Raw genomic sequence first — 20115 nt, 5'->3', positions numbered from 1 at the left:
GAGCAGATGGGAGAGGGAGTTACCTGTAGGGAATGCTGGGGCTGCTGGGATGGACTGTTCTCTCTAAGGCTGCCTGCTGTTTCTTCAGAATCACTTCCGCCAGCTTCTGCTTGACCACACTGCTGGCCACAGCACCTGCAGGGGCCAGGAACCATGAGTGGGTTTGGGCGGGTGGACAGGTGGCCGCTCTGGCATAGTCTCTGCCTAGTGCACTGTCCACACTCCCAGTACGAGGCATCCCAGGGACTCCTCGGCAAGAGGCAAGCCCGAGGCCCTGTCGCAACACTCCCCATTTTCCACTCGCACCTCAATTCACAGGCAGAGCCCGGCAAGCCGAGGGACAGCCAGGCCGGCGTCACTCCCACCCCCAGCCCTCCCACGCCCGTGCACCAGCCGGGAAGGCCTCCATTCTTACTCCGCTTGCTCTTGTCCTTATTGAGAAGCTGCCGCAGCTCCTGCTCCTGCTGCCCCACCGACAACTCGGGCATCGGCGTATCCATTGAGAGCTGTGGGCAGGGCCGGCCGCCCAGGAAGGGGCAAGGAGTTGAGGACTGAGACAAGGGTCTAGGGCGGGCTGAAGGGAGGGAAGGGGCCTGGGGGCTGAGCTCAAGGCTGCCACATGTGCAGGGAGCTCTGTCTTTACCCTCATGGGCTCCACTGAGCGCTGCTGCTGCAGGCCTGCCAGGAAGAGGTGGTGGTGCAGGTGCTGGGGGTGCTGCAGGGCCAGCAGCGCAGGCTCCGGTGGGGGCTCCACCGGGGGCCGCTGGCCCACCCGCAGGTCCATGGGCTGGGGCTGAGGGCCTGGTGTGTCTGCACGGGGCCTGGGGCAGCCTGAGGACACAGAGAGAGGGCAGGGTCACTGGAAAGTTTGTCTGCAGGTGCACGGTTACAGCCTCATCAACCTCCTTCAGGCTCACTTAACTCAAAATGACAAAACACATTCAAGGGGCCCTTTCCTCACTTCATCCTCATCACGGTCTTACAAGGCAGGTATTTTCAATTCCATTTTGCCCATGAGAAAGGAGGTGCTGTACACTGTACACAGTCTATCACCGGTGGGGTTCAAATTGAACCTTCTGACTAGGAGCATACTGCTTTTCCACTAAGTACGGTTTTCTCTCCAGGTCCCAGGCTGGGACTGTGGTGACCTAGAGATAGACTGAGAGCCCTCTGGTGGTATATCCTGGGCTCTCTTCCTTCTTCCTCTTTGGAATGAGGACTTGGCACAGCTGCCCCCAATGACCTGTGCTCAAAGACAGTGATCAGACAGGCAAACAGTTCCTTTAATTCAGCCTCCAACCCCACCCTCCCTACTCTATCTCAGGCCATAGGGTAAAGAAGTGGTGCCTCAAACCTACAGCCAGGCCCTGGCTGCCACCCCAGGCCTGGACAGCCCGCGTGCCTGCTCTTGGGCACCTTCACGCCAGCTCTGGCTGGGCCCGCAATGGTGAGGACAGCGGCTCAGCTGCCTCTTCTCGAGTGTCCTCTGCATCGATGCCAGGAGCACCCTGCCAAGGCTGTGGGTACAGGGTCTATTTATAACTAGCTGCCAGACCAGGTTCTCCACCAGCACAGCCAGCACAGCCAGGCTGGGCTGAGCAGCGGGAGATGCTCAGAGGTGGAGCCCCTGCTCGGCAATTATCACAGAGAAGGGAAGGCAAGTGGGGGTGGGAGCAGGTGGCCCCGGACAGAGCACACAAGCGCAGAAATCTTTCCGGAGAGGCCTTCTTCGGCTCACTCAACGCTGAGCAATCCCCACTGAAGGCAGCCACAGGGAGGCTGAGGAGGACTGGAAGGCACTGTGGCAAAGCACCAGCCGGGGAGTCAGGAAACTCGGCCTCCAGGCCCAACTCAACGTGTAGTCGTTATTTTAACATCAGTGGCACATGTGCACCTGCGGCTGAAACCCTCTCACCTCATCACCCCCATAGGCCCTGGGAGGTGGCTGTTACTATTCTGTTATCCCAAATGAGGAAACTGAGGCTCAGGTGAAGGCCACCCAACTCAGGACAGAGTGCGCACGGGTTCCGGTCCTGCCGAGGCCAGTGCTCCAGCCGAGGCCAGTGCTCCAGCTCCATTTCCCCAACGACCCTCAAGAAGTCGCCTCCCAAGACAAATACCACATGATCTCACTCATTTGTGGAATCTAAAGAACTGAATAAACGAGCATTGTAAACAGAAATAGTCTCAGAGACATAGAGGAAAAACTGATGGTTGCTAGGTGGGAGAGGGTGGGGATGAGGGAGAAGGGGAAGGGGTTAGACAGCATAAATAGGTAACTACAATATTGACACAGAGATACAAAAGACAGTTCGGGGAATATCATTAATAATGTTGTAAATATTTTGTAGGGTGTCCGATGGTCACATGTCTTGCTAGGGAGACCACTTCATGGATGGGGTAGAGGCCTGAACACTGCACTGTACATCTGAAGCTGCCATTGAATAATATTGAATGTCAACTAAGATTTGATATATATGTGGTCACGGGATGTGGAGTATAGTGTGGGGAGTAGAGCCAATGGAATTGTGTTAGATATGGATGATATCGGGGGAGGGGGCGATTGATTGGGGGAGGAGGGTGGTCACTTTGTGAAAGGTGAAAAGTATAACTATTGCATTGTTTTGCACCTAAAATTAATTGTATTGCAATTGTATTTTATTGCAATTGTATTTAGGTGCCATTGTATTGCACCTAAAACTAATTAAAAAAAAAAAAAGAAGTGGCCTCTCCCTTGCAGCTCAAAAGCAGAAAATCCAGGGGCCCCAAACTGTTGGCCACCTTGAGGGGGTCAAGCAGGCAAAACAGAAAAAAGTAGAACGAAGAACTCCCCTCCCCTCGTGGGAGCTAGTCACTGGACAAAGGAGAGGGGCCTATAGCAGGTTGTCGATAAGGGGCATCCGCTCATACATTCTCTGACAGTGAGATGGAGACGAGAGAGGAGCAAAGCCGGGAGGTGCCTGCACAGCTCTCCAGATATCAGGAGACTGGAGGGGACGGCTGTGTACCCAGGTGCGGCCCACAACGGGAAATGCGCCGCTGTGATGCCCCCACCCCTTGTTCATGCGTCCACCCCCAGAGAACCCAGTCTCATTCTGAGAACCCAGTCTCATTCTGGTTGAGTCTGGGTTTCCGATGCCAACACACTCCTGCACCAGAAAGGGTCTCAGTCCTTCCATGTCTGGTGCCCTGGCTTCCTGGAGTGACTCCCCTGATGATGCAGGAAGGACCTCAGGGAACCCAAGGCACGCCACAGGACTCGCAGCTAGTGGCTTCAGCCACACACAAACCATGAGCCGCCCCATCCCTCGCTCCCAACACCACCACAGCCCTCGGAGCACAAGGCTTCTGGGATCAGGGGAGGGACTCTGCCTACAATCCTGAGAACGCAGCTCAGGGTGATTCAGCATTTGGGGGTCTGAGCAATCCGGTGCTAACCCGGCTTCTCTCAACTCTGTCCCCTGCATCTGAACACGAACCCTCCATTTCAGCCATCAGCTCCCATCCTGTCACAAGCCTGTGCCTTTTGTCTTCCGAGCTTTTGCCCACAGTGTCCCCCGCTGGTGCTCTCCTCATCCCTCCATTCTACTTTTCCAGACTCTACCCTTTCTTCCAAGCCCAGCTGGAGTCTTCACTCTTCTCTGGACCCAGCCCAGCGCCCCATGTCCCTCGCTCCTCTGGATTTCAGTCCCGTTGGCGGTTCTGTGCCCTATAAGCACCTCATGGGCAGGGACCACGTCTGAATTAAGCTCCAAGGGCAGGAACTTGGTTTGGTTTATTGCCCCCTACCCCAGCACCTAGAACAGTACCTAGCACATGATAGGCACCCAATACATACTCGTTTAATCAACGAATAAATCTCTGTACCCCCCTCAAAAAAATGCCTAGAAAGGTGCCCTGGCACAGAGACACAGTTCATCAATGCTTCTTTTTCTAATGTCTGTATTTAACTTTTAGAAAATTACACATCTAGGAGTCTAAATAATAACAGGTGGTGACTTTAATGTTTCTTGAATGTGTTAATCACTTGTGCCCTGATTGGGCACTGGTCACATACTGCCTTCTACTATTATCTCTCTCTTTATTTATGTGTCTTATCTCCCCAACTTGCCTGGAAGCTTTTGGACAGCCAGGATGGAAGCAAAATGGATAGAAGCAAAATGGATAGCTGACCTTCATTTCTCCCTGCCACATGTAACTATTAGACATGAGGTAGGTACCCTGTCCCAATAGGCCCTCTGTGGATTCAGGCTGAAGTTAAGGAAGGGGCAGCCCCCATCCAGCCCCAGCCCCGCAGGCATGTCCTAAATCAGAGCGGCCGCAGGAACTCCGCTCCCCTCCATGCCTAAGCGCAGCCTAAAGGTGGCAAGGAAGGCGAGGGAGCTAGGAAGAGGGGCCCTTCCCCTCCCACCCGAGCAGCACGAGGCATCGTCCCATTCTGCAAGGGCTGCCATGCCCACCGTGCAGGGCTGGCGTGAGGACTGTAAGAGCCAACTATCGAAAACATGCTGCCCCACCCAGAGCCTGATGGGAGGCAGGGGACTAAGTATAAATATTAGCTTCCTACTTGCCTTCCTGTCTCACTGCACCCGGCAAGGACAAGAACAGCATCCTGCCTTTCCTTTTCCTGTCGTGCTTCCTAGCACTGGGGCCAGCGTGGATCCAGAACTGCCTCCTTATCCCCACTCCTCACCCCTTTCCCATGAAACCCCAGCTTCTCCCACCCTCTCCCCCGGAACCCCAACCTCCTCAACTCTCTGGCTGATCAGCCAGCTACCCTGCCGAACCAGTGCTCAGCTCCTCGCCCTTCTCACGGACTTTCCATCCTCATCTTCCACTGCCTACCACAGTCTCCCTCAGGACTGACGCTTACCTGTGCCAGGGGGCCTGGGGCAGTGGGCACCTGGGCTCACCTGGGTCCCATCTGTAGAGAGAAGAGAGACAGAGTGAAGGGGCTGCAGGGAGGGAAGGAGGAGGAGAGGGGCCAAGCCAGGCAGGCTCCCTGCCACTCCAAGAGGCCCCCTGCCAGCTTCGGCCCTGGCACCTCTAGCTAACCAAAAAGAGCAGACTCCACCCCATTCCTTTCCTCAAATTCCTGTGCTGGATGAGAGCAATCCTCAGCTCCCTCTTCCTCATCCCATCTACTGAGCAACTCAGACATCTCGCCCTGTTGGAGCTCAGTGCACAGTCGGAGCCCAAGGAGGCCCCATTTCATCCGACAACGCGCTCAGCCCTCCCGATGTGCTCAGATACAGCCTTCCCTGGGCTCCGGCTCCCACAGCGGGACGGGGAAGAAGAGGGCCGGGAGGTGAGGTGGGGCCGGAGCTGGGACGGCATGGCTGGTGAGACCCAGCTAAAGGTGCCAGGCGGGAGTTGGCGGCGCTGGGGGAGCAGCCCTGGAGAGAGAACTGGGGCCCACTCAGAAGCTTCCACAGTGGGAGAGGGGCTGGGTTACAGCCTGAAGGTCAAGTCAGATCTGATGGGGATCTGATGGGAGCTGTGATATGAAGGGTCTGGAACGCACAGCCTGAGGACCCCATGGTAGGAACCCTTCCTCCTACTGCTCCATCCTGTGTCCTGCGGCCTGTACCCCCAGAGAAGAGAACCACTCAACCTTTTTCTAGGATAACCTGAAATAGAAGTCCTTTCTTCTGGAAATGGCCACCTCTCCCACGCACCTAAGCCCAGCCCAGAAACCTTATCCCATTCAGAGTCCATGAAACTCCACAGTAGGGCCAGAACTGGTCAGCAGCAGAGAGGTCCTAAGGAGCCCAGGGGCTTAGTGGGGTGGGGGAAAACAGAGGTAGGTCCCGAGGCCAGCTATCCAAGACGGACGCCTTTCCCTCCTGCCGTCCCAGCTCAGGGTCAAGGGAACAGGAGGCCAGGAGACTGGGAAGCTGTCTGGAGAGAGGCATGTGGTGGACATACAGAGGCCCTCCTCAAGCCACACCTGGGGCAGAAGGAGTATTTCCTGGAGGATAACTGGCGGGTGCTGCTCTTTTGGGTCTGTGTCTAAGGGGCAGCCTGAGTTCCTGTTCCAGAGCCTAAAAAGGAGAACTCCCTGCAGGCATGAGCCGCTGGAGGAGGGGGCAACTCTAGACACAGAGAGACTCCCACCAACTGCCCTCAAACACTAGGGCACCGTTCTTCAGATGACAATGTTTGCTAGGAAAATGCCACTCCACCTATTCAAATTCTGCCCATCCTTTGAAGTCCAGTCCAAGGCCATCTCCTCATGAAGCTCCCCTTGACCTCTCTTCTTCTCACTTCCTAGAGCACCCACTCTGTGTCTACCACCTGCACACTCCAGTAACCGTGCCTATCTATCTAACACTTTGCTGGGCACACCACAGCAGGCTCTGTTAGGAACTGGTGGATCCAACACAGTGACTCTCCTGACAGCCTGCCTAGGATACGGCATGAATATTTCTTGAGGTTTGGGAGCCCCAAGGAACACTGGTGCAGGAGGCAGCCTCTCCACCCCAGGACATGGTAACCCCCATCCCGAGCTCTCTTAGGACCTCCTCTTTCTTCTGCAGGACCTGGTCCCTTAAGAGAGATTTCTGAACCAGGTTCCCGGGTGCGAGGCCACGTCAGGGAGTGTCCCTGCCTCCAGGGAACTGCCTCCTACCTCCCTGGTCCCAGCCTGAGGGCTGCTCAGCAGCATTCACACTTGAGAACAGAGCCAGGTTCTCTGCCTCACTCCCCTGGGAACCACAGATTCGGACACTGTGGTCTCTCTGGATGAGAGAAAAGCTAATGGCCCTGAACTCTGTAGTGTTTATTACCAGGCCCAAAAGGGATGTTTTGTGATGCTGATCGATGATAGAAACTGTTGAGAAATGCTGCATGTGTGTGCCTGTGTGTTGCCAACAGGGGCTGTTTCCAAAAGCAATTCCTGGGAAAAGTTCTGCTTCGCCCCTCATTTCCTGGCTCCTCGCTGACAGCCTTTGATTTCACAAGAGCCCCCGAGCAACAGAGATAAGACCTGAGGAACAGCTCTCCTGTGTCCCAGAGGGAGGAAAGGTATCAGAAGGCATCTAGTCAGCGGCTGAACTGAAACCAGAAAGTGCACATCCTGCATCCCGGGCTTGGGGATATGTCTGGGGACCCCTCTTGTCACTGGCCCCTCTCAGAGCACTGTTACCACTAATTTGGGATCAAACTGAAATAAGATCGAGTGAATGGACCTGAGGGACCGAGAACGCTGCGTAGGGCTGGACCCTTCTCCACACAGCTTCTGGCCAGGGTGGCGACCTCTGCTCTTTGGAATCCTGGCTAACCCCCATTTCTGCCTTCTTGGGAAGCAACTGCAGTCAGGCTGAAGAGGCAGTTTACTTGGCACTGAGGCACCTGGCCTACCAAGTCACCTCCCCAAGCCAGAACACCTGATCTCACCCAGAACCAAAGAGCCCCAGAAATCCTGCCCGAGTAGGGGCACCCCAGCCCTCAGCAACCTCCAGAGCAGACACAAAGTCCACTCTTCTATCCCCTGAGCACTTCACGAGCTGGCCTCCCTTCCTACCTCATTGCCCCAAGCCTTACCTGCCCAGAGAAACCTAAGCCCTGCCTGACCACCTGCTCTCCCAGGTGCAGCAAGCCCTTTGTCAGGGAGAGGGCTTCCCTAGGTGCAACGCCTCCAATGTCTTTTTTAAGGCTGTTCCACCTGCCTGGTCTCCTGACCAACTAAAAGGAGGTGCAGCAGGAAGACCTAGGCCCCGGCAGCCAGAGGAAAGCAGGCAGCAGCAGGAGGCCAAATGCTGGGTTCAGGGCTGACCCCTCCACACCCCAAGTTGCATCTCTGGTTTTGTTTCCCTGACCCAGGTGTGACAAAGCTTGACTCCTCATTGGGCTGGCGGAGAAGAGGAAATCTGGGGGTGAAATGGCTTCAAGAAGGTCCAATAAATAAACACAAGAAAGAACATCGTGGTTGCCAGTCCTCTCTGACACAGAGTGAGGGCTGAGCATGGAAAGAAACCCTTCTTGAAGGCACTCGGGTCACAGAATCTGAGTGTTAGGAACTGATGGGGCATTAGAGAATTTTCAGGCCAACACTCTTACTTCACAGAGGAGGGAACAGAGAGGAAAAGGGGCTAGGTCACGGTCGCCTGGCAGGTCAGTGGCACAGCCAGGCCAGACCAGACCAGTGCAGCAGAAACCCAGAGTCGATCCCAGATGCTGGTGCTAATACCTCCATGTGAGATCACTCATCCAGGGACTAAAGGAATGGAAACAAGAATGAAACCTGGTTCTCACTTTTAAGGAGTTTAAAATAAAGCTCATAATTTATTTAAAAATTAAAAAGTATACTACTTATAGATACTACAAAATTCAAAGAGCCCCAGAAAGTATAAAATAAAGTTTCTCACTCATCCAACTCCCTAGACCTTCCCTAGAATCAACTCTTTTTAACGTTTTTTTGTACCCCCCTTCCAGAAATTCTCCTACTCATTTTCTCAGCACTTAAGCCGCTTATTGCTCGGATATCCAAAATCCAGGGGGCTGCAAGCTGGCTGGAAACTCCTGCCACATGAAGTGATGGAAGTGAGAGTCCATATCAAAGAGGACACTCTGAGGTCAGATGGACCTGGGTTCAAACTCTGACTCCCTCAGTGACCAGCAGAGAGCCAGGGACGTGGTGTAACCGGGTCAAGCCTTGGCTGCCCCATCTATAATGAGAATATCTGCTTGAAAGCAGTCATCTGACAGTAGCAATATTGTGTGTGAAGCACCCAGCACGTGGTAGGTACGGCCACAATGGATGTGATTACTACTGCTTATCCCTGACCTTGTCTGCATCCTCCCTCTAGCACAGCCCCTTTTCTCCCGGATGCATTCCCCAGCCCCCTGCCTCTCCCAACTCCAGTGTCTTCACTTTCTCTTCCATCTGAATGCTTGTAAACTAACTTTACTCTGTGCAAGGCATTGTTCTAAATTCTTTACATGTGCTAATCCATCTAACCCCCATGACAGCCCAATGAGGTGGTTACCCATTATATAGATCAGTAGACTGAGAGCCAGCTGTATTATACAGCTTGTCTGAAGTCACATAACATGGAAATGGCTGAGCTGGGACTTGAGCCAGGCAACTGGGCTCCAGAATCCATGTTCTCAAAACAATACACTCCACTGCTCATCTCCAGTACTTCCACTCCCCACAGGCCAGCGGGGAGACAGCATAGGCAGGACATGGCTGGGCACAGGGAAAGATTAAAAAGATCACATAGCCCCACAGAGACCGGTACCAGCAGCAAACCTCAGCCCTGCTGCAGGCTGGAAGGTAGAAGCTGCCTATTTCATCTTTGGGCCCCCATGAAAACAATTCTGAAGAATCACTTCTAGATAGCAACTGTTGGCAATAATTTCAGACCGCGTGTGGAAACAAGGGACTGGCAACGGGTTGGGGTCTTGGAGGAGCACCGGCTTCGTTTTCCTTCCTCTTGGGTGCCCTGCCATGTCCTTTCTCTAGAAGCTCCCCAAGTCCCTCTGAGGCTGTCTCTCATTAGCATCCCAAAGCAAGCTCCACCGTGCAGGCAGAGGGGCCAGCTGCCCAGGGGCGGAGGCTGGGCTCCCAGGTGAGGGGCCTGGGACGTGGGCCTGCCCCAACAAAGGCCTCCTGTCTGTCCCAGGCGAGCGGACTGAAGCTCTGCAGGATCTGCAGCTGTGCACTGAACAGGCTAGAAGTGAGGGCCGCAAAGCTGGCCCTCCCACCTCTTTCCCTTACCCCCACCCCCACCCCCAGCACTGGGGCCGGTGGCAGCTATTTTTAGCACCTGACACCTGGGTATTTTGCAGCCGCAGGATGTCCGGTTTGGAGTCTCTTTCTGGGAATCCCACACGCGGCTGTTGTAAACAGCCCCACGCAGCGGTGGCCAAGCTGGGAGCCTCGGGTCCCCCCTCCCTTCTGCTGTTTGAGATGAATCAAACAGGAAGCAGACGTAACCATGGCAGCAGCAGCTCGAACTCCTGGGGGTGGGAAAAGTGTCCTCCCTGGTCCTTGCCCCCATCCCAGGTCCTCTAGTCCACTCTGTGCCTCTCCTTTTGGATGGAGAACCCTGGACCCTAAGGCAAAGGGAACTGGGCCACTCTGTGTGCTGCTGGCTTTCAGTTCCTGGGACTGGCCCTCTCAGGAGAGCCTCACTGTCCTCTGGCAAAGAAAAACAGGTTTCCTCCAAGCCCTGTCGACCTCCAGGGCCTCTCAGGCCCACCATTCAGTCTTCCCTGCCTGCCCTTTGTGAAGGGAAGAGCAAAGCGACTTGCCCAAGGTGGCCAGCATCCACTTCCTGTCAACCGCAACCTTCTCCTCAGGGAGGGGAGGCCTGCCCTTCCCACTTACGGAATTTCTGAGCAGGCAGGCTCCCCCAGTCCCAGCCCCCCTGGGCCAGGCAGCCCTAGGGTTTCTCAGGTCCTGAAAGCACTCAAAACCAAAAGTTCCCACTTACTCTCACTCCCCTGCTCCAATCCCTGAGATAGGAAGTGCACCATGATGCCTAACCACCATCTTTCCTATCATAAGCAAAACATCCTGAGCAGTCAAGACAGAGCCCCATCTGTAATATGGGGAGAAGGGCTGAGGCTCTGTCAGTTTCTGTCTTTATCTCTCCCCCTCCCCCACCCCCCTGGTGCCCCATTTAAACCAGCTGCTCCTTTCTTAGCAGCCAGCCCAGCCAGTCTTTCTCAAGGGCCAGTGCTTGCCCCAACAGGAAGCACGGGCACCACCCCCAGGCTGCCTCTCAATCCCCCCTCCCCCCCCCCAGGTCTCAGAGTCATTCCTTTGCCCTCCTTGTTGTTCCCTCAGCTTCTGGGCCCTCCTGGGCCAGACCCTGACTTCCTGTGTACCCCACCCCTGCTTGCTGGCCCGTCTGCCTCCCCCTCCTGCATGTGAGCCAGGAGATGGGCCTTCCTCAGCTTCTCTCACCTGTGCCACCCACGAGGCCACTCAGCCACTCCAAAGACTGCCAGGGAACAGTTTAAGTTATAGTATATTAATATTAATCATTATAATTATGAATAATATTAGTATTGATCAACAAGCATGTATTGAATGCTTACTGTGTGCTGGTTACTGTACTAAGCATCTCACTTGTACTATCTCATTTGGTCCTCACAACAGCCCTATAACAGAGATACTGTTATTATCATCATTTTACAAAGAAGAAACTGAGGCCCAGAGAGGTTAAGAAACGTGCTACGGTCACACAGATGGCAAGCGGGGCTTCTGGGATCCCAGAACCTAAGCTCATAATCACAACACTGGCGCGCACAACTAGTTCCATCCACCTCCACTGAGGGGCCACAGGACACAGTGCGTGCCCAGCATGTGAAGGCCTGGGGGTAGCTCTCAGGGCCAGCATGTCCCCACAGTGTGCTAGTCCTCCATCCAGAAAACATCCACAACAACAAAAATAAAACAGAGAGAATAATCTCTGCCTGTGACCCTCACACGATTTTTGTCTCCAAGAGGCACTCCTCAACCCCATCTTCACTTCCTTTTTCATCTTATATTTCCCTGCTTTTCCAATGTACATGTTACTACTTTATTGTTTCCTATAAGCCGCCTCCAGCAGGGTATAACTAACCAAGCAAACCTCCCAGGGCAGCAGGGCAGCACACACTATGTGAAAGCACTCTGGAAACTGTCAGGCCTGTATAAATGCAGGTTGCATAACCAGAGCAAGTCACCTGTCACAGTGAGCAGTGAGCAAATTCCCTTGGGAGAGACGCTCTCCTGCTCTCCTGTGCGAGCACTCTTGCGCACGCTCTCTCTCTCTCTCTCTCTCTCTCTCTCTCTCTCTCTCTCTCTCTCTCTCTCACACACACACACACACACACACACACACACACACACACAGACCATCCCTGTGGGCAGGTGGAAGGGATGGAGCACCCAGTAGTGTAAAAGGGATCACCCACCTTCGGAGCAGGCTCCTAGGGACTAAGAACACAGCCAAAGGGCCATCAGCACACTCAGACCTGGGGCAGGGAAGGCAGAGGCCATTGCAAGGACCCTGGCTTGCTCTGTGGCCTGGGGGCATCATGGATATGAGTCTGTGAATAGCAACAAGCTATGAATGCTGGCACTCACAGGGAAGCCACATCAATATTAATGAAAATAAATACCCCCCAAGATCACCATCCCACTTATGCCCAGGTATCCCCTTCATTTTGCCTGTTATTTTGGGGAGGTGGCAGACAGAGGTCTGTCGGGCAGATTTTCCAGGTGGCACGATTCCCTTTATGGCCAGGGGTGCCCTTAAGACTTGGTGGGCCAGGTTTTTCCAGACTGCAGATCCAGCCAGGCTGCTTACACAGTCTTCAGGGAACTCAATGCCCAGATGCAGGTCCTGGATCCTGATTTGAACAAACCAGCTGTGAAGGACAATTTCTAGCCAACTGGGAATTCGATGAGATGAAAATTTGCCATAGTGGAAGGTAGAGAGCACTGAAGGAACAGCACACACAGTGTGATTTCATTTTGGGAAAAAGCGCAACATATAAAGGAAGTGGGCAGGTGTGCACTGAGGTATCATGGCAGTGATCTCTGACTACTGGGATTGTGGTATTTTTTAAGTTTTGCTTGTCTGTGTTGTCTGATTATAATGCACACAAACTTCCTCTGTAATAATAGAATATATATGTATATCACACACACACATATAAATATAAAGGTAGCACAGCCAATTGGTAGCAAAGTCAAGATGTGACCTCTGGTTCCCAGAGACCTGAGCCACAGGGCTTGCATTAACCCCACATATTGAACTCTTGGACCCCATGGCTTCTGAGTTCCTGCGTGATCTACAACCCAGCATCCTTTGCCTCTCATGAATCATGCAAAGGGCCTAGCACAGGGCTGGGCACAAAGTCAGGACTTACTCAGTGAATGCCTGTAGGCTGAATAATGATCATTTCCTGAAAGAAATGCCTCCTGCCTCTTCCAGGGCCGCTGTGCTGGGAATACTCACTGCTGACATCACTGACCTTCCCATTCCTCCTCTGCCTCATGTTTCTCTTAAGAGCTGCCAGGGAGGGGCTAAAATAAAGGTCACCCAAGCAGATGCTGGCAAGGTACGCCATATCGGGGGCAGTCCAGTCCCAGACCCTCCCCAGGGCCAGCTGGCTTCGCGTCCCTTGGGTTCCCCAACGTCCTGCCTCACTGAGGGAGGCTGGGGGCAGTGGAGTGAAAGAGAGAAGGGGTCCACCCTGTGACTTCTGGCTCCAGGCGCCTTGCTGCTCCAGGCCCTTATGGGTGGAGGAATCTGGAACAGTGAATTTGGCCTGGTTTTTTCTGTGAACTGGGGCTGGGCCCAGTTTCTGTTCTTCATGTCTTTAGCATTCCCTACCCCTGACCTTCAAAAATATGAACAATAACATTAATAATAATGATGAATATTCTGTGCACTGACTTCATACCAGGCACGGTGCTAACGTTACTTTAATCTTTATAGCAACTCCATGAGGATGAAACTATTATTAGGACAGATGGAGAAACTGAGGCACAGACAGCCACGTGCCCAAGGGTAGGTACACTTAGCTGTTTGCAGGTAAAATGAAGACTCTGCAAAGGTCATCCATGCTTCCCTCTCTGTGTCCTTACAGGAAGGACCTCCTGCCAAGCTTTGCAGTGGGCACAGCAGATCTAAGGGTATAATTAACATCTAAGGGTGCTTTAGAATCCACCATGTGCTTGCACATGCATGGGAAAAAATCCCCACTTGAAAGACTAGGAAACCAAAACTTAGAGCCCTTGGCAACCTTGAACAAGGTCCTGCAGTCTTTCGGCTACGATTCAAACCCAGGTCTTTGGCTTCAGAATGGCAGATTTCTTCCACTCTATCACACAATGCCCCTGGCCCAATTCTTAAGACAGCCTTGAAGGCCTAAAAGGGAGATGCACATCCTCCAGAACCCCCGAGATGAAGCCTGCGTTCCACCCCTTGAGTGGGGCAGGGTGGGGGGCTGAGGTGCCAGCACCTCCTCAGAAGCTCCGCTGCTGTGACTCACTCCTGGGACCCAGGGGAAACACAGCCCTGTGCTGTGGGCACACACTGCCTGCCACCCGCCCCGCCTCCAGCTCCCCGCCTCCACATTTGCTAACTGAAACCCGGCGGTAGCTATTTTTAACCCTCCAGCTCCCCCTTGCCTGGGGCTCCCCGCCTTCACCCCACCCCCACCCCCCTGCCCCAACTGGGTGCCACCGGCCTGCTGTCATTCTGAGAGCAGTTCTACAGCCCGGACGCCCCAGAGGGCGCAGCAGCAGATGCCCATGCAGGTTTGTAAGGCAAGCAAAACAAGCCAGTTTCAGCCTAGGTTTCAGCCTAGTTGCCGAATTCCCCCACCCCGGCTCTTTCCGACCCTGTGGCTCCCAGCCTGCCCCGCTGGGAGCTGGGGGAGGGAGGAATGGGGCTTTCAGGGCTGGGGGTGACTGCAGGAGCCATAGCTGGGCTCCCTGGAATGGGCTCTGCAGGGAGCTGAGCTGGACTCCTGAAGAGGAATAGACTACGTACGCCTTGCTCTCTCCAGGGCACAGACTGGCCCTGAAGGCCCAAGGTCTCTCACCACAGGGTTACCAACCCCTGCAGGAACAGGGAGAAAAGGGAAGTGGCTGGAAAAAGGGCGGGGATGGTGAGTTTAGCCCAGGGCCCTCCTCATTAGGAGAAGTCTCCTCCCCACCCTGTGGGACTCATGGAGGGGCTAGGGTTGAACTTGGCACACAAGTCCAGGGGCTTTTTGCACTGAGTAACCTAAAAGAGGCCAGGGTGGAATGCCAGTGGAGGCAGAGATAGCCTCTTCTCTTACATGAAGGCTCCCCTAATTCTCAACTCTGTAAGGCAAGGGCTGCATCTACCTGCAGCCCACAGCTCTGGGTACCCCAAAGAAAACCTACCAGAAGAGGTTAGAGGTGAGCGAGTCTGAAGGCCGCCTACTGATGTGACAGTTAACCTCCTGAGAGGGGGAAGGGGTGGGATAGCAGGGGGACCAGATGGAAGCACTGCCTTCTAGCTGATGTCTGTTCCTCTGGGCTGAGGGTCTCATTCAGTTTGGGGCCCAGATTCCAAGGGCCCAAGAGAGGCTCTGGAGTGCCCTGCCAAAGGTCTCTCTACCCTCTCTCCTGTCCTCTGTGGCTCCTGCCCCAGCCCTTCTTTCTGGCTCTGTCCTCTCTTCCAGGGCCGAAGTCCTCTCTCAGCCTTGACCCCCTCTCTCTTCAGTGATTCCTGAGCCAGGTTAAATCCCAGTGGCCACAGAGACAGCCAGGCTAGACCCAGAGGGGGCTGGAGCTGGCAGAGGGGTTCCCAGGCAGGGAGACGGGGAGGAAGGGGGGTGGCTGGGAAGGTCAAGCAGAGGGTCAGGAATGAGGTGATGCTTGAAGGCTCCTGAAGAGAGGCTGCCGCCTCCCCAACATCCAGCATGTCCACAGAGCCCTGGACTCGGACCAGGAAGGACAGTCTTCTCCTCCAGGCTACAGAGCAGCCTGTGTCAGCCCTGGGCAGCTCCCCACCTTCCTCTCTCCCCTCGTCAACCTCTGGGGGCTGCTTGGGGAGTGGAAACCCTGCTGTATTCCACGCCAGGTAAGAGGTTAGCAATTCAGGTCCCCTACCTGGACCCAGGCAGTTCCCAAGCTTGCTCAGAAGGCTCTGAGGGCTCGCTTCTAGTCTGAGGAGGTGAGACAAGGCATCAGTGTCGCTTTCTCAGGCAGGCCTCCCTTAGCCATCCTAAGAAAGTCCCACCTTGCTATTCTTTATTGCTGAACCCAGTTCGTTTCCTTCGTAGGGCTTATAACAATGTGTAACTAGAGGTATATATTCATTTCTTTACTTGCTTACTCGTTATTGTCTGTCTTCTCCACTAGAGTGGAAGTTCCCTGAAGTCAGATGCTCTTCTTCCTACGTGTTCACTGCGTATCTGTGCCTGGTGCCTGGCACAGGGCAAGGCATAAGCTTCCAGTGAATGGATGAATGATGAATGACTGGGTCAGTAAATGGGGCCTCCCGCTTGCCAACATCACCTTTAGGGTTGGCGCTCAACAGTTCCAGGATTTCCCCAGGGAGGAGGAAGCGGGGATGTAACAGGAAGAACAGGGTCAGGAAGCCTGGGACTCCAGGGGAAAGGTCAAGGCCCAGTTAGCGTGCGCACCAGCCCTATCTGGTCCCCTCCATCACACCAAGTGTGCACATGGGCACACGTGTACATATAGAGGATGCATGGCTAAGCCCTGGATCAGTCTTCAAAGGCTTGAGTTCTGTCCTGGTGCTTCCTTGTAATAGCCCTGTATCCTTTGACAAACCACACACCTTCTAAAAGTCTGTTTCCACAAAAGAAAAAAAGGAAGAGTTGGCTCAGATCAGTGGTCCTCAAACACGGCTTTGCACCAGAATCAAATTGCCTGCGGCACATGTTAAAATCCAGATTCCCAGGCCCTGCTCCTGCAGATTGAGTCTGTCTAGATGAGCCCTGAGGCTATTTATTTTTAACAGAGTCCCAGGTGACTCAGAAGCAACTAGTCCAGGAACTGGCCTTTGAGGACCACATATGAGATGATGCTTTTCAGCCAACATCTGGACTTCTATGAGAAAGCCATTCCTGCACAGGTATACATCGCCCCAAAACATGAACATATACCCCACACAGAGCCATAAACTGCAAAGGTGTACACTATACAGATGACACACATCTGTACTACATGTGTGCATACTCCCAAAACACCCAACACAAAGCTACCTCATGGATCACAAATTGCCATGGAACCACAGTATCTACATACACAGCCTGGGGCACACACACAGGCCCCCACCACACACCCAGTGTGCACACACACCCATCACATGTTGACCCACACTAAACAGATGCTATTCTGAACTTATTTTGCCTCCGGGAACTGGTCCAGGACCAAAGGAGCTATGCTCTGCTGATGAAAACATCCCTCCCCACTCTGCCACCTCCACCCCTATCACTTGCCCCAGGCAGCATGCCATCTACCTCCCCCTTACTGGGGGCAGGGGGGGGGTTGCTGCTGGAGAACAACTGTGGAGAGATGGGATGAGGGGAGGCACAGAACCCTCCCCAAAGTCCAGCAGCCCATATCATTCCCTTCCTCCCACCCTAAGGAGATGCAAAAGGGGCTCTACCCAGCCACCCCTCGGTGCTCGCTCTGCCCACGCCTAGACTCCCAGGCCCTGGCCCTAGCAGCCAAAAGGGTTAGGGAGGTGGCCAGGTCTAGGGACTCCTCCTAATACTCAGACCTCTAAGGAAAGAGCTGTCTGGGGGCACCTTCCTGCAGCCAGAGGGCCTGGGTCCCCCAGGGAATGTTACCACAGAAACAGGGGGTAAATATCACAGGGAAACACAATACCCGGCAGGGTCACCTGCTGACCAGGCTTCCTGCTGTGTTGCCCTCAGCCCCCCTCATCTCAGTGGCCTCATGGCCTCCTTCTCCAGCCTCAGCCTGGGCCTCCTCACCAATGTTCTCCCTCCAGCCTCCTCTGGGTTGGGGGGACGCAGGCTTATGCAGAAACGCTATCCCTCTGTGGTTCCAAACAACATCAGGGAAGGCCCACAGCTGAGACCCTCCGCCTAATCCTACCAACGCCCCCACCACAGGAAATCAAAGTTTCCTGCCCCAGAGGAAGTGCCCCATCTAGTGAACAAATCCAACACATACAAACACATAGTCCCAGAGCCTCAGGGAGGACAGATGCCCTCCCCCCAGCTCCCAGGCCTCACTCTAGTCCTGCTTCCAGCAATACAGGCTGACTACAGGCCCCCGTCTCAAGTCTGGCTGAGACAGGCCAGGGCTGAGGTGTGTGGGGAGGGCACGGGCAGGACCTGAGCCAGACCCCGGGAAGGGAAGGGAAGGCCAAGAGAATGGGCACTGGCAGAGTTAGGTCTGGTTCCTGCCCCACTCGGCCTGCCGTTCCCTACTGTGTGACACTGGGCCTTGAATTAGCCCACCTTCTCTCAGGTCCTTGCCAACTTCTAAAGTACCAGCTCTTAATGAAAGGGCAAGAGAAAGAAGACAAAGCGGAGGTGGGAGTTACACAGGCTTCTGCTTTTGGGGTCCTTGGGCAAGCAGGCCTCCAGCCAGGAGAGGGTCCCTACTCCCCACGCCCATCACACATGAGTTTCTCAGTCCCATTATCATGACCGAGGAGAGGATAGAGAAAGGGAAAGTTCCAACTCTCATTCGCAGAAACAACCAAGGAGGAAAGCTGGGGTCCGTTATCCCTGTAGGAAGTGGGGCATAACAGCCTCATCACTGGACACGAATCTCTCTCTTTATAGCCAACCTCTCCTCCTCCGTGCTCTGGGAAATGCACCTGAAATTTTCTCCCCATTTTGCTGATGAGGAAACTGAACTTCAGTGTCAAAGCAGAGTGACCACTGTAGATTCATGGGAGGGTCAGTACAAGACCTAAACACAACTTTCCAGCCTCAGGATCCCAGCTTAAGACCTGGTGGTGAGGGAGACAAGCACGAATGGGCTCAAGCTAAGAAACAGGCCTCAGGAGAACACTGCCCCAGGCTATTCCAGATGTAACACTCTGACCCTGCCTCTGAGCTTGGCCCTGCCAGGTGAGAGGCATATCAGGGGACTAAAGGCCGGGGAGGAGTCCCAGCAGGTCCAGAAGCGGCTTCTAATCTTGGTTCAGTGGGTACAATGCAACAGGCTTTTTGCCTTAGTTTCCCTCAGAAGTGACTGCAGTAAAGTGGACAATTACGTATTAATTGAAGTGGGTAGAGGGGAAAGAGAACAGAAAAGGAGAATGAGATGCTAAGCAACGAGGAGCTAAGAGATGGCTTGCAGAAGCTAGAAAAGGAGACTGGGAAGTCTAAAAGGGTTGGCGTGAGCACAGAAGTGTGTGTGTGACAGCCTAAGCCACTTCAGGGACCAGGCCTAAGGGGTCCTGTTGTGGAGACATGGGGCTGTCAAGATGCCCCATTATGGTGTAGGAAACTGAGTCACAGTCTCCTTTCTTTCAGCCCAATGGCTGGGCAGGGTCTTGAGGAAGGTCCCCATGGGTCCAGGTGCAAATCCCAGGAACAGGCTAAAAAGTCCAGATGTTGAGTCCCCTGCAGGGCCACTAAAGTCCAGTGCCCCATTCTCACCCTAGAAACGGTCAGGCAGAGCTGGGCCTCAAGCAGATGTTGAGTTGGTGTGTGGAGAGGGATGGGCAGCAGCAACACAGCCAGTGTCCAGATGCAGGGGGAGGCCTCTGGGTATGCAGGACAGCCAGCAGGGACCAGAGAATGGCCTGGACTTGCTGGGAGGAGTTGCAGTGGCAGGGGAGGTCAGATCTGAATGGGCAGCCAGAGGGAAGGAAATGGGGGTGGGGATGGAGGGAGCTAGGTGGCCTGCAGGCCCCAGAGGGCTCTCTCCCAGCCCACAGGCCTAGAAACTCCCGGTGTCAGAGCCCAGCCCAGCTGCCAGATTTACCGCTCTCACACTCCCCAGCACCAACAGACCCCAGGCCTGGGGGCCTCACATCCTGTCCCCCACCACTCAGTACACAGCCTGCGGTCCCCACCCAGGCTGGCCCCTCTGCAGCTCACTTGGGTACAGGTGTCTCTTCGCCGTGATGGGAGCAAGGGTGGGGGGCGGTGCTCAGAGAAACCTCCCAGTTCGGGACCCTCCCTCCAGGGAATCACTTTCCCGTAGCTGAGGGGTCGGGGTACAGCCCTGCCGGGATCCGCGTGATGGGGGTGCTGATGTCCAGCGCCACCAGCCCGGCCCCAACTCAGTGGGTCCTGCCCTTTGCCCTCGCGCTTCCAAACCTTCCGCCCCGGAGCACCGCCCCTTCCCCGGCCCGCCGCGGCCGTCCCTTCCTCCCCGGTCCGCTGGTCAGTCCTCCCCAGGAATGGGGGTGATGGGACCCCGGGCCCGTGCAACGGCGGCCCGGGGCCTCCAACTCCCTCCCTCGGGCCTGTCGCTACCCCGGGGCGGGCGGATGTGGGCGCCCCGCGGGAGGCCCCGAGCCCTGCGGCCCCGGAACCAGCCCCGGCCAGGAGCCTGCCAGAGCCCCGCGGAGCCGGGCTGGGAGGGAGCGGTCGGGGGGCGCACGTCGGGCCGGGCTGCGGGGTACCCGGAGCCGGAGCCCGAGCAGGGGCGGGCGGCGCTGGGGG

General features: G+C 54.9%; 1 protein-coding gene and 1 long non-coding RNA gene across 8 annotated transcripts in view; one reads left to right on the top strand and one right to left on the bottom strand.

Annotated features, from left to right (window-relative positions):
- HDAC7 (histone deacetylase 7) overlaps window positions 1–20115 on the bottom strand; it is a 39769-nt gene that overhangs the window by 17706 nt on the left and 1948 nt on the right. For 3 of the 5 annotated variants that reach the window (XM_019625832.1, XM_019625833.1, XM_019625837.1), the window contains exons 2-5: window positions 4874–4924; window positions 644–831; window positions 416–506; window positions 24–135 (exon numbers count right to left, since the gene is read on the bottom strand). In XM_019625832.1, the coding sequence (XP_019481377.1) occupies window positions 24–135; window positions 416–506; window positions 644–831; window positions 4874–4924 (442 nt within the window). Of the gene's footprint in view, window positions 1–23; window positions 136–415; window positions 507–643; window positions 832–4873; window positions 4925–19101; window positions 19291–20115 lie in introns of those variants that run through there. The other 2 variants (XM_019625834.1, XM_019625836.1) reach the window with 2 other exon arrangements.
- LOC109372519 (uncharacterized) overlaps window positions 14182–20115 on the top strand; it is a 22724-nt gene continuing 16790 nt past the window's right edge. The window contains exons 1-2 of one of the 3 annotated variants that reach the window (XR_002122061.1): window positions 14182–14269; window positions 15848–15968. This is a non-coding gene — a long non-coding RNA (uncharacterized LOC109372519). Of the gene's footprint in view, window positions 14270–14974; window positions 15969–20115 lie in introns of those variants that run through there. The other 2 variants (XR_002122060.1, XR_002122059.1) reach the window with 2 other exon arrangements.

Source organism: Hipposideros armiger, unplaced genomic scaffold (genome assembly GCF_001890085.2).
Source record: "Hipposideros armiger isolate ML-2016 unplaced genomic scaffold, ASM189008v1 scaffold_640, whole genome shotgun sequence".
Lineage (NCBI taxonomy): Eukaryota > Metazoa > Chordata > Mammalia > Chiroptera > Hipposideridae > Hipposideros > Hipposideros armiger.
This window is presented reverse-complemented; position numbering and strand designations above follow the sequence as displayed.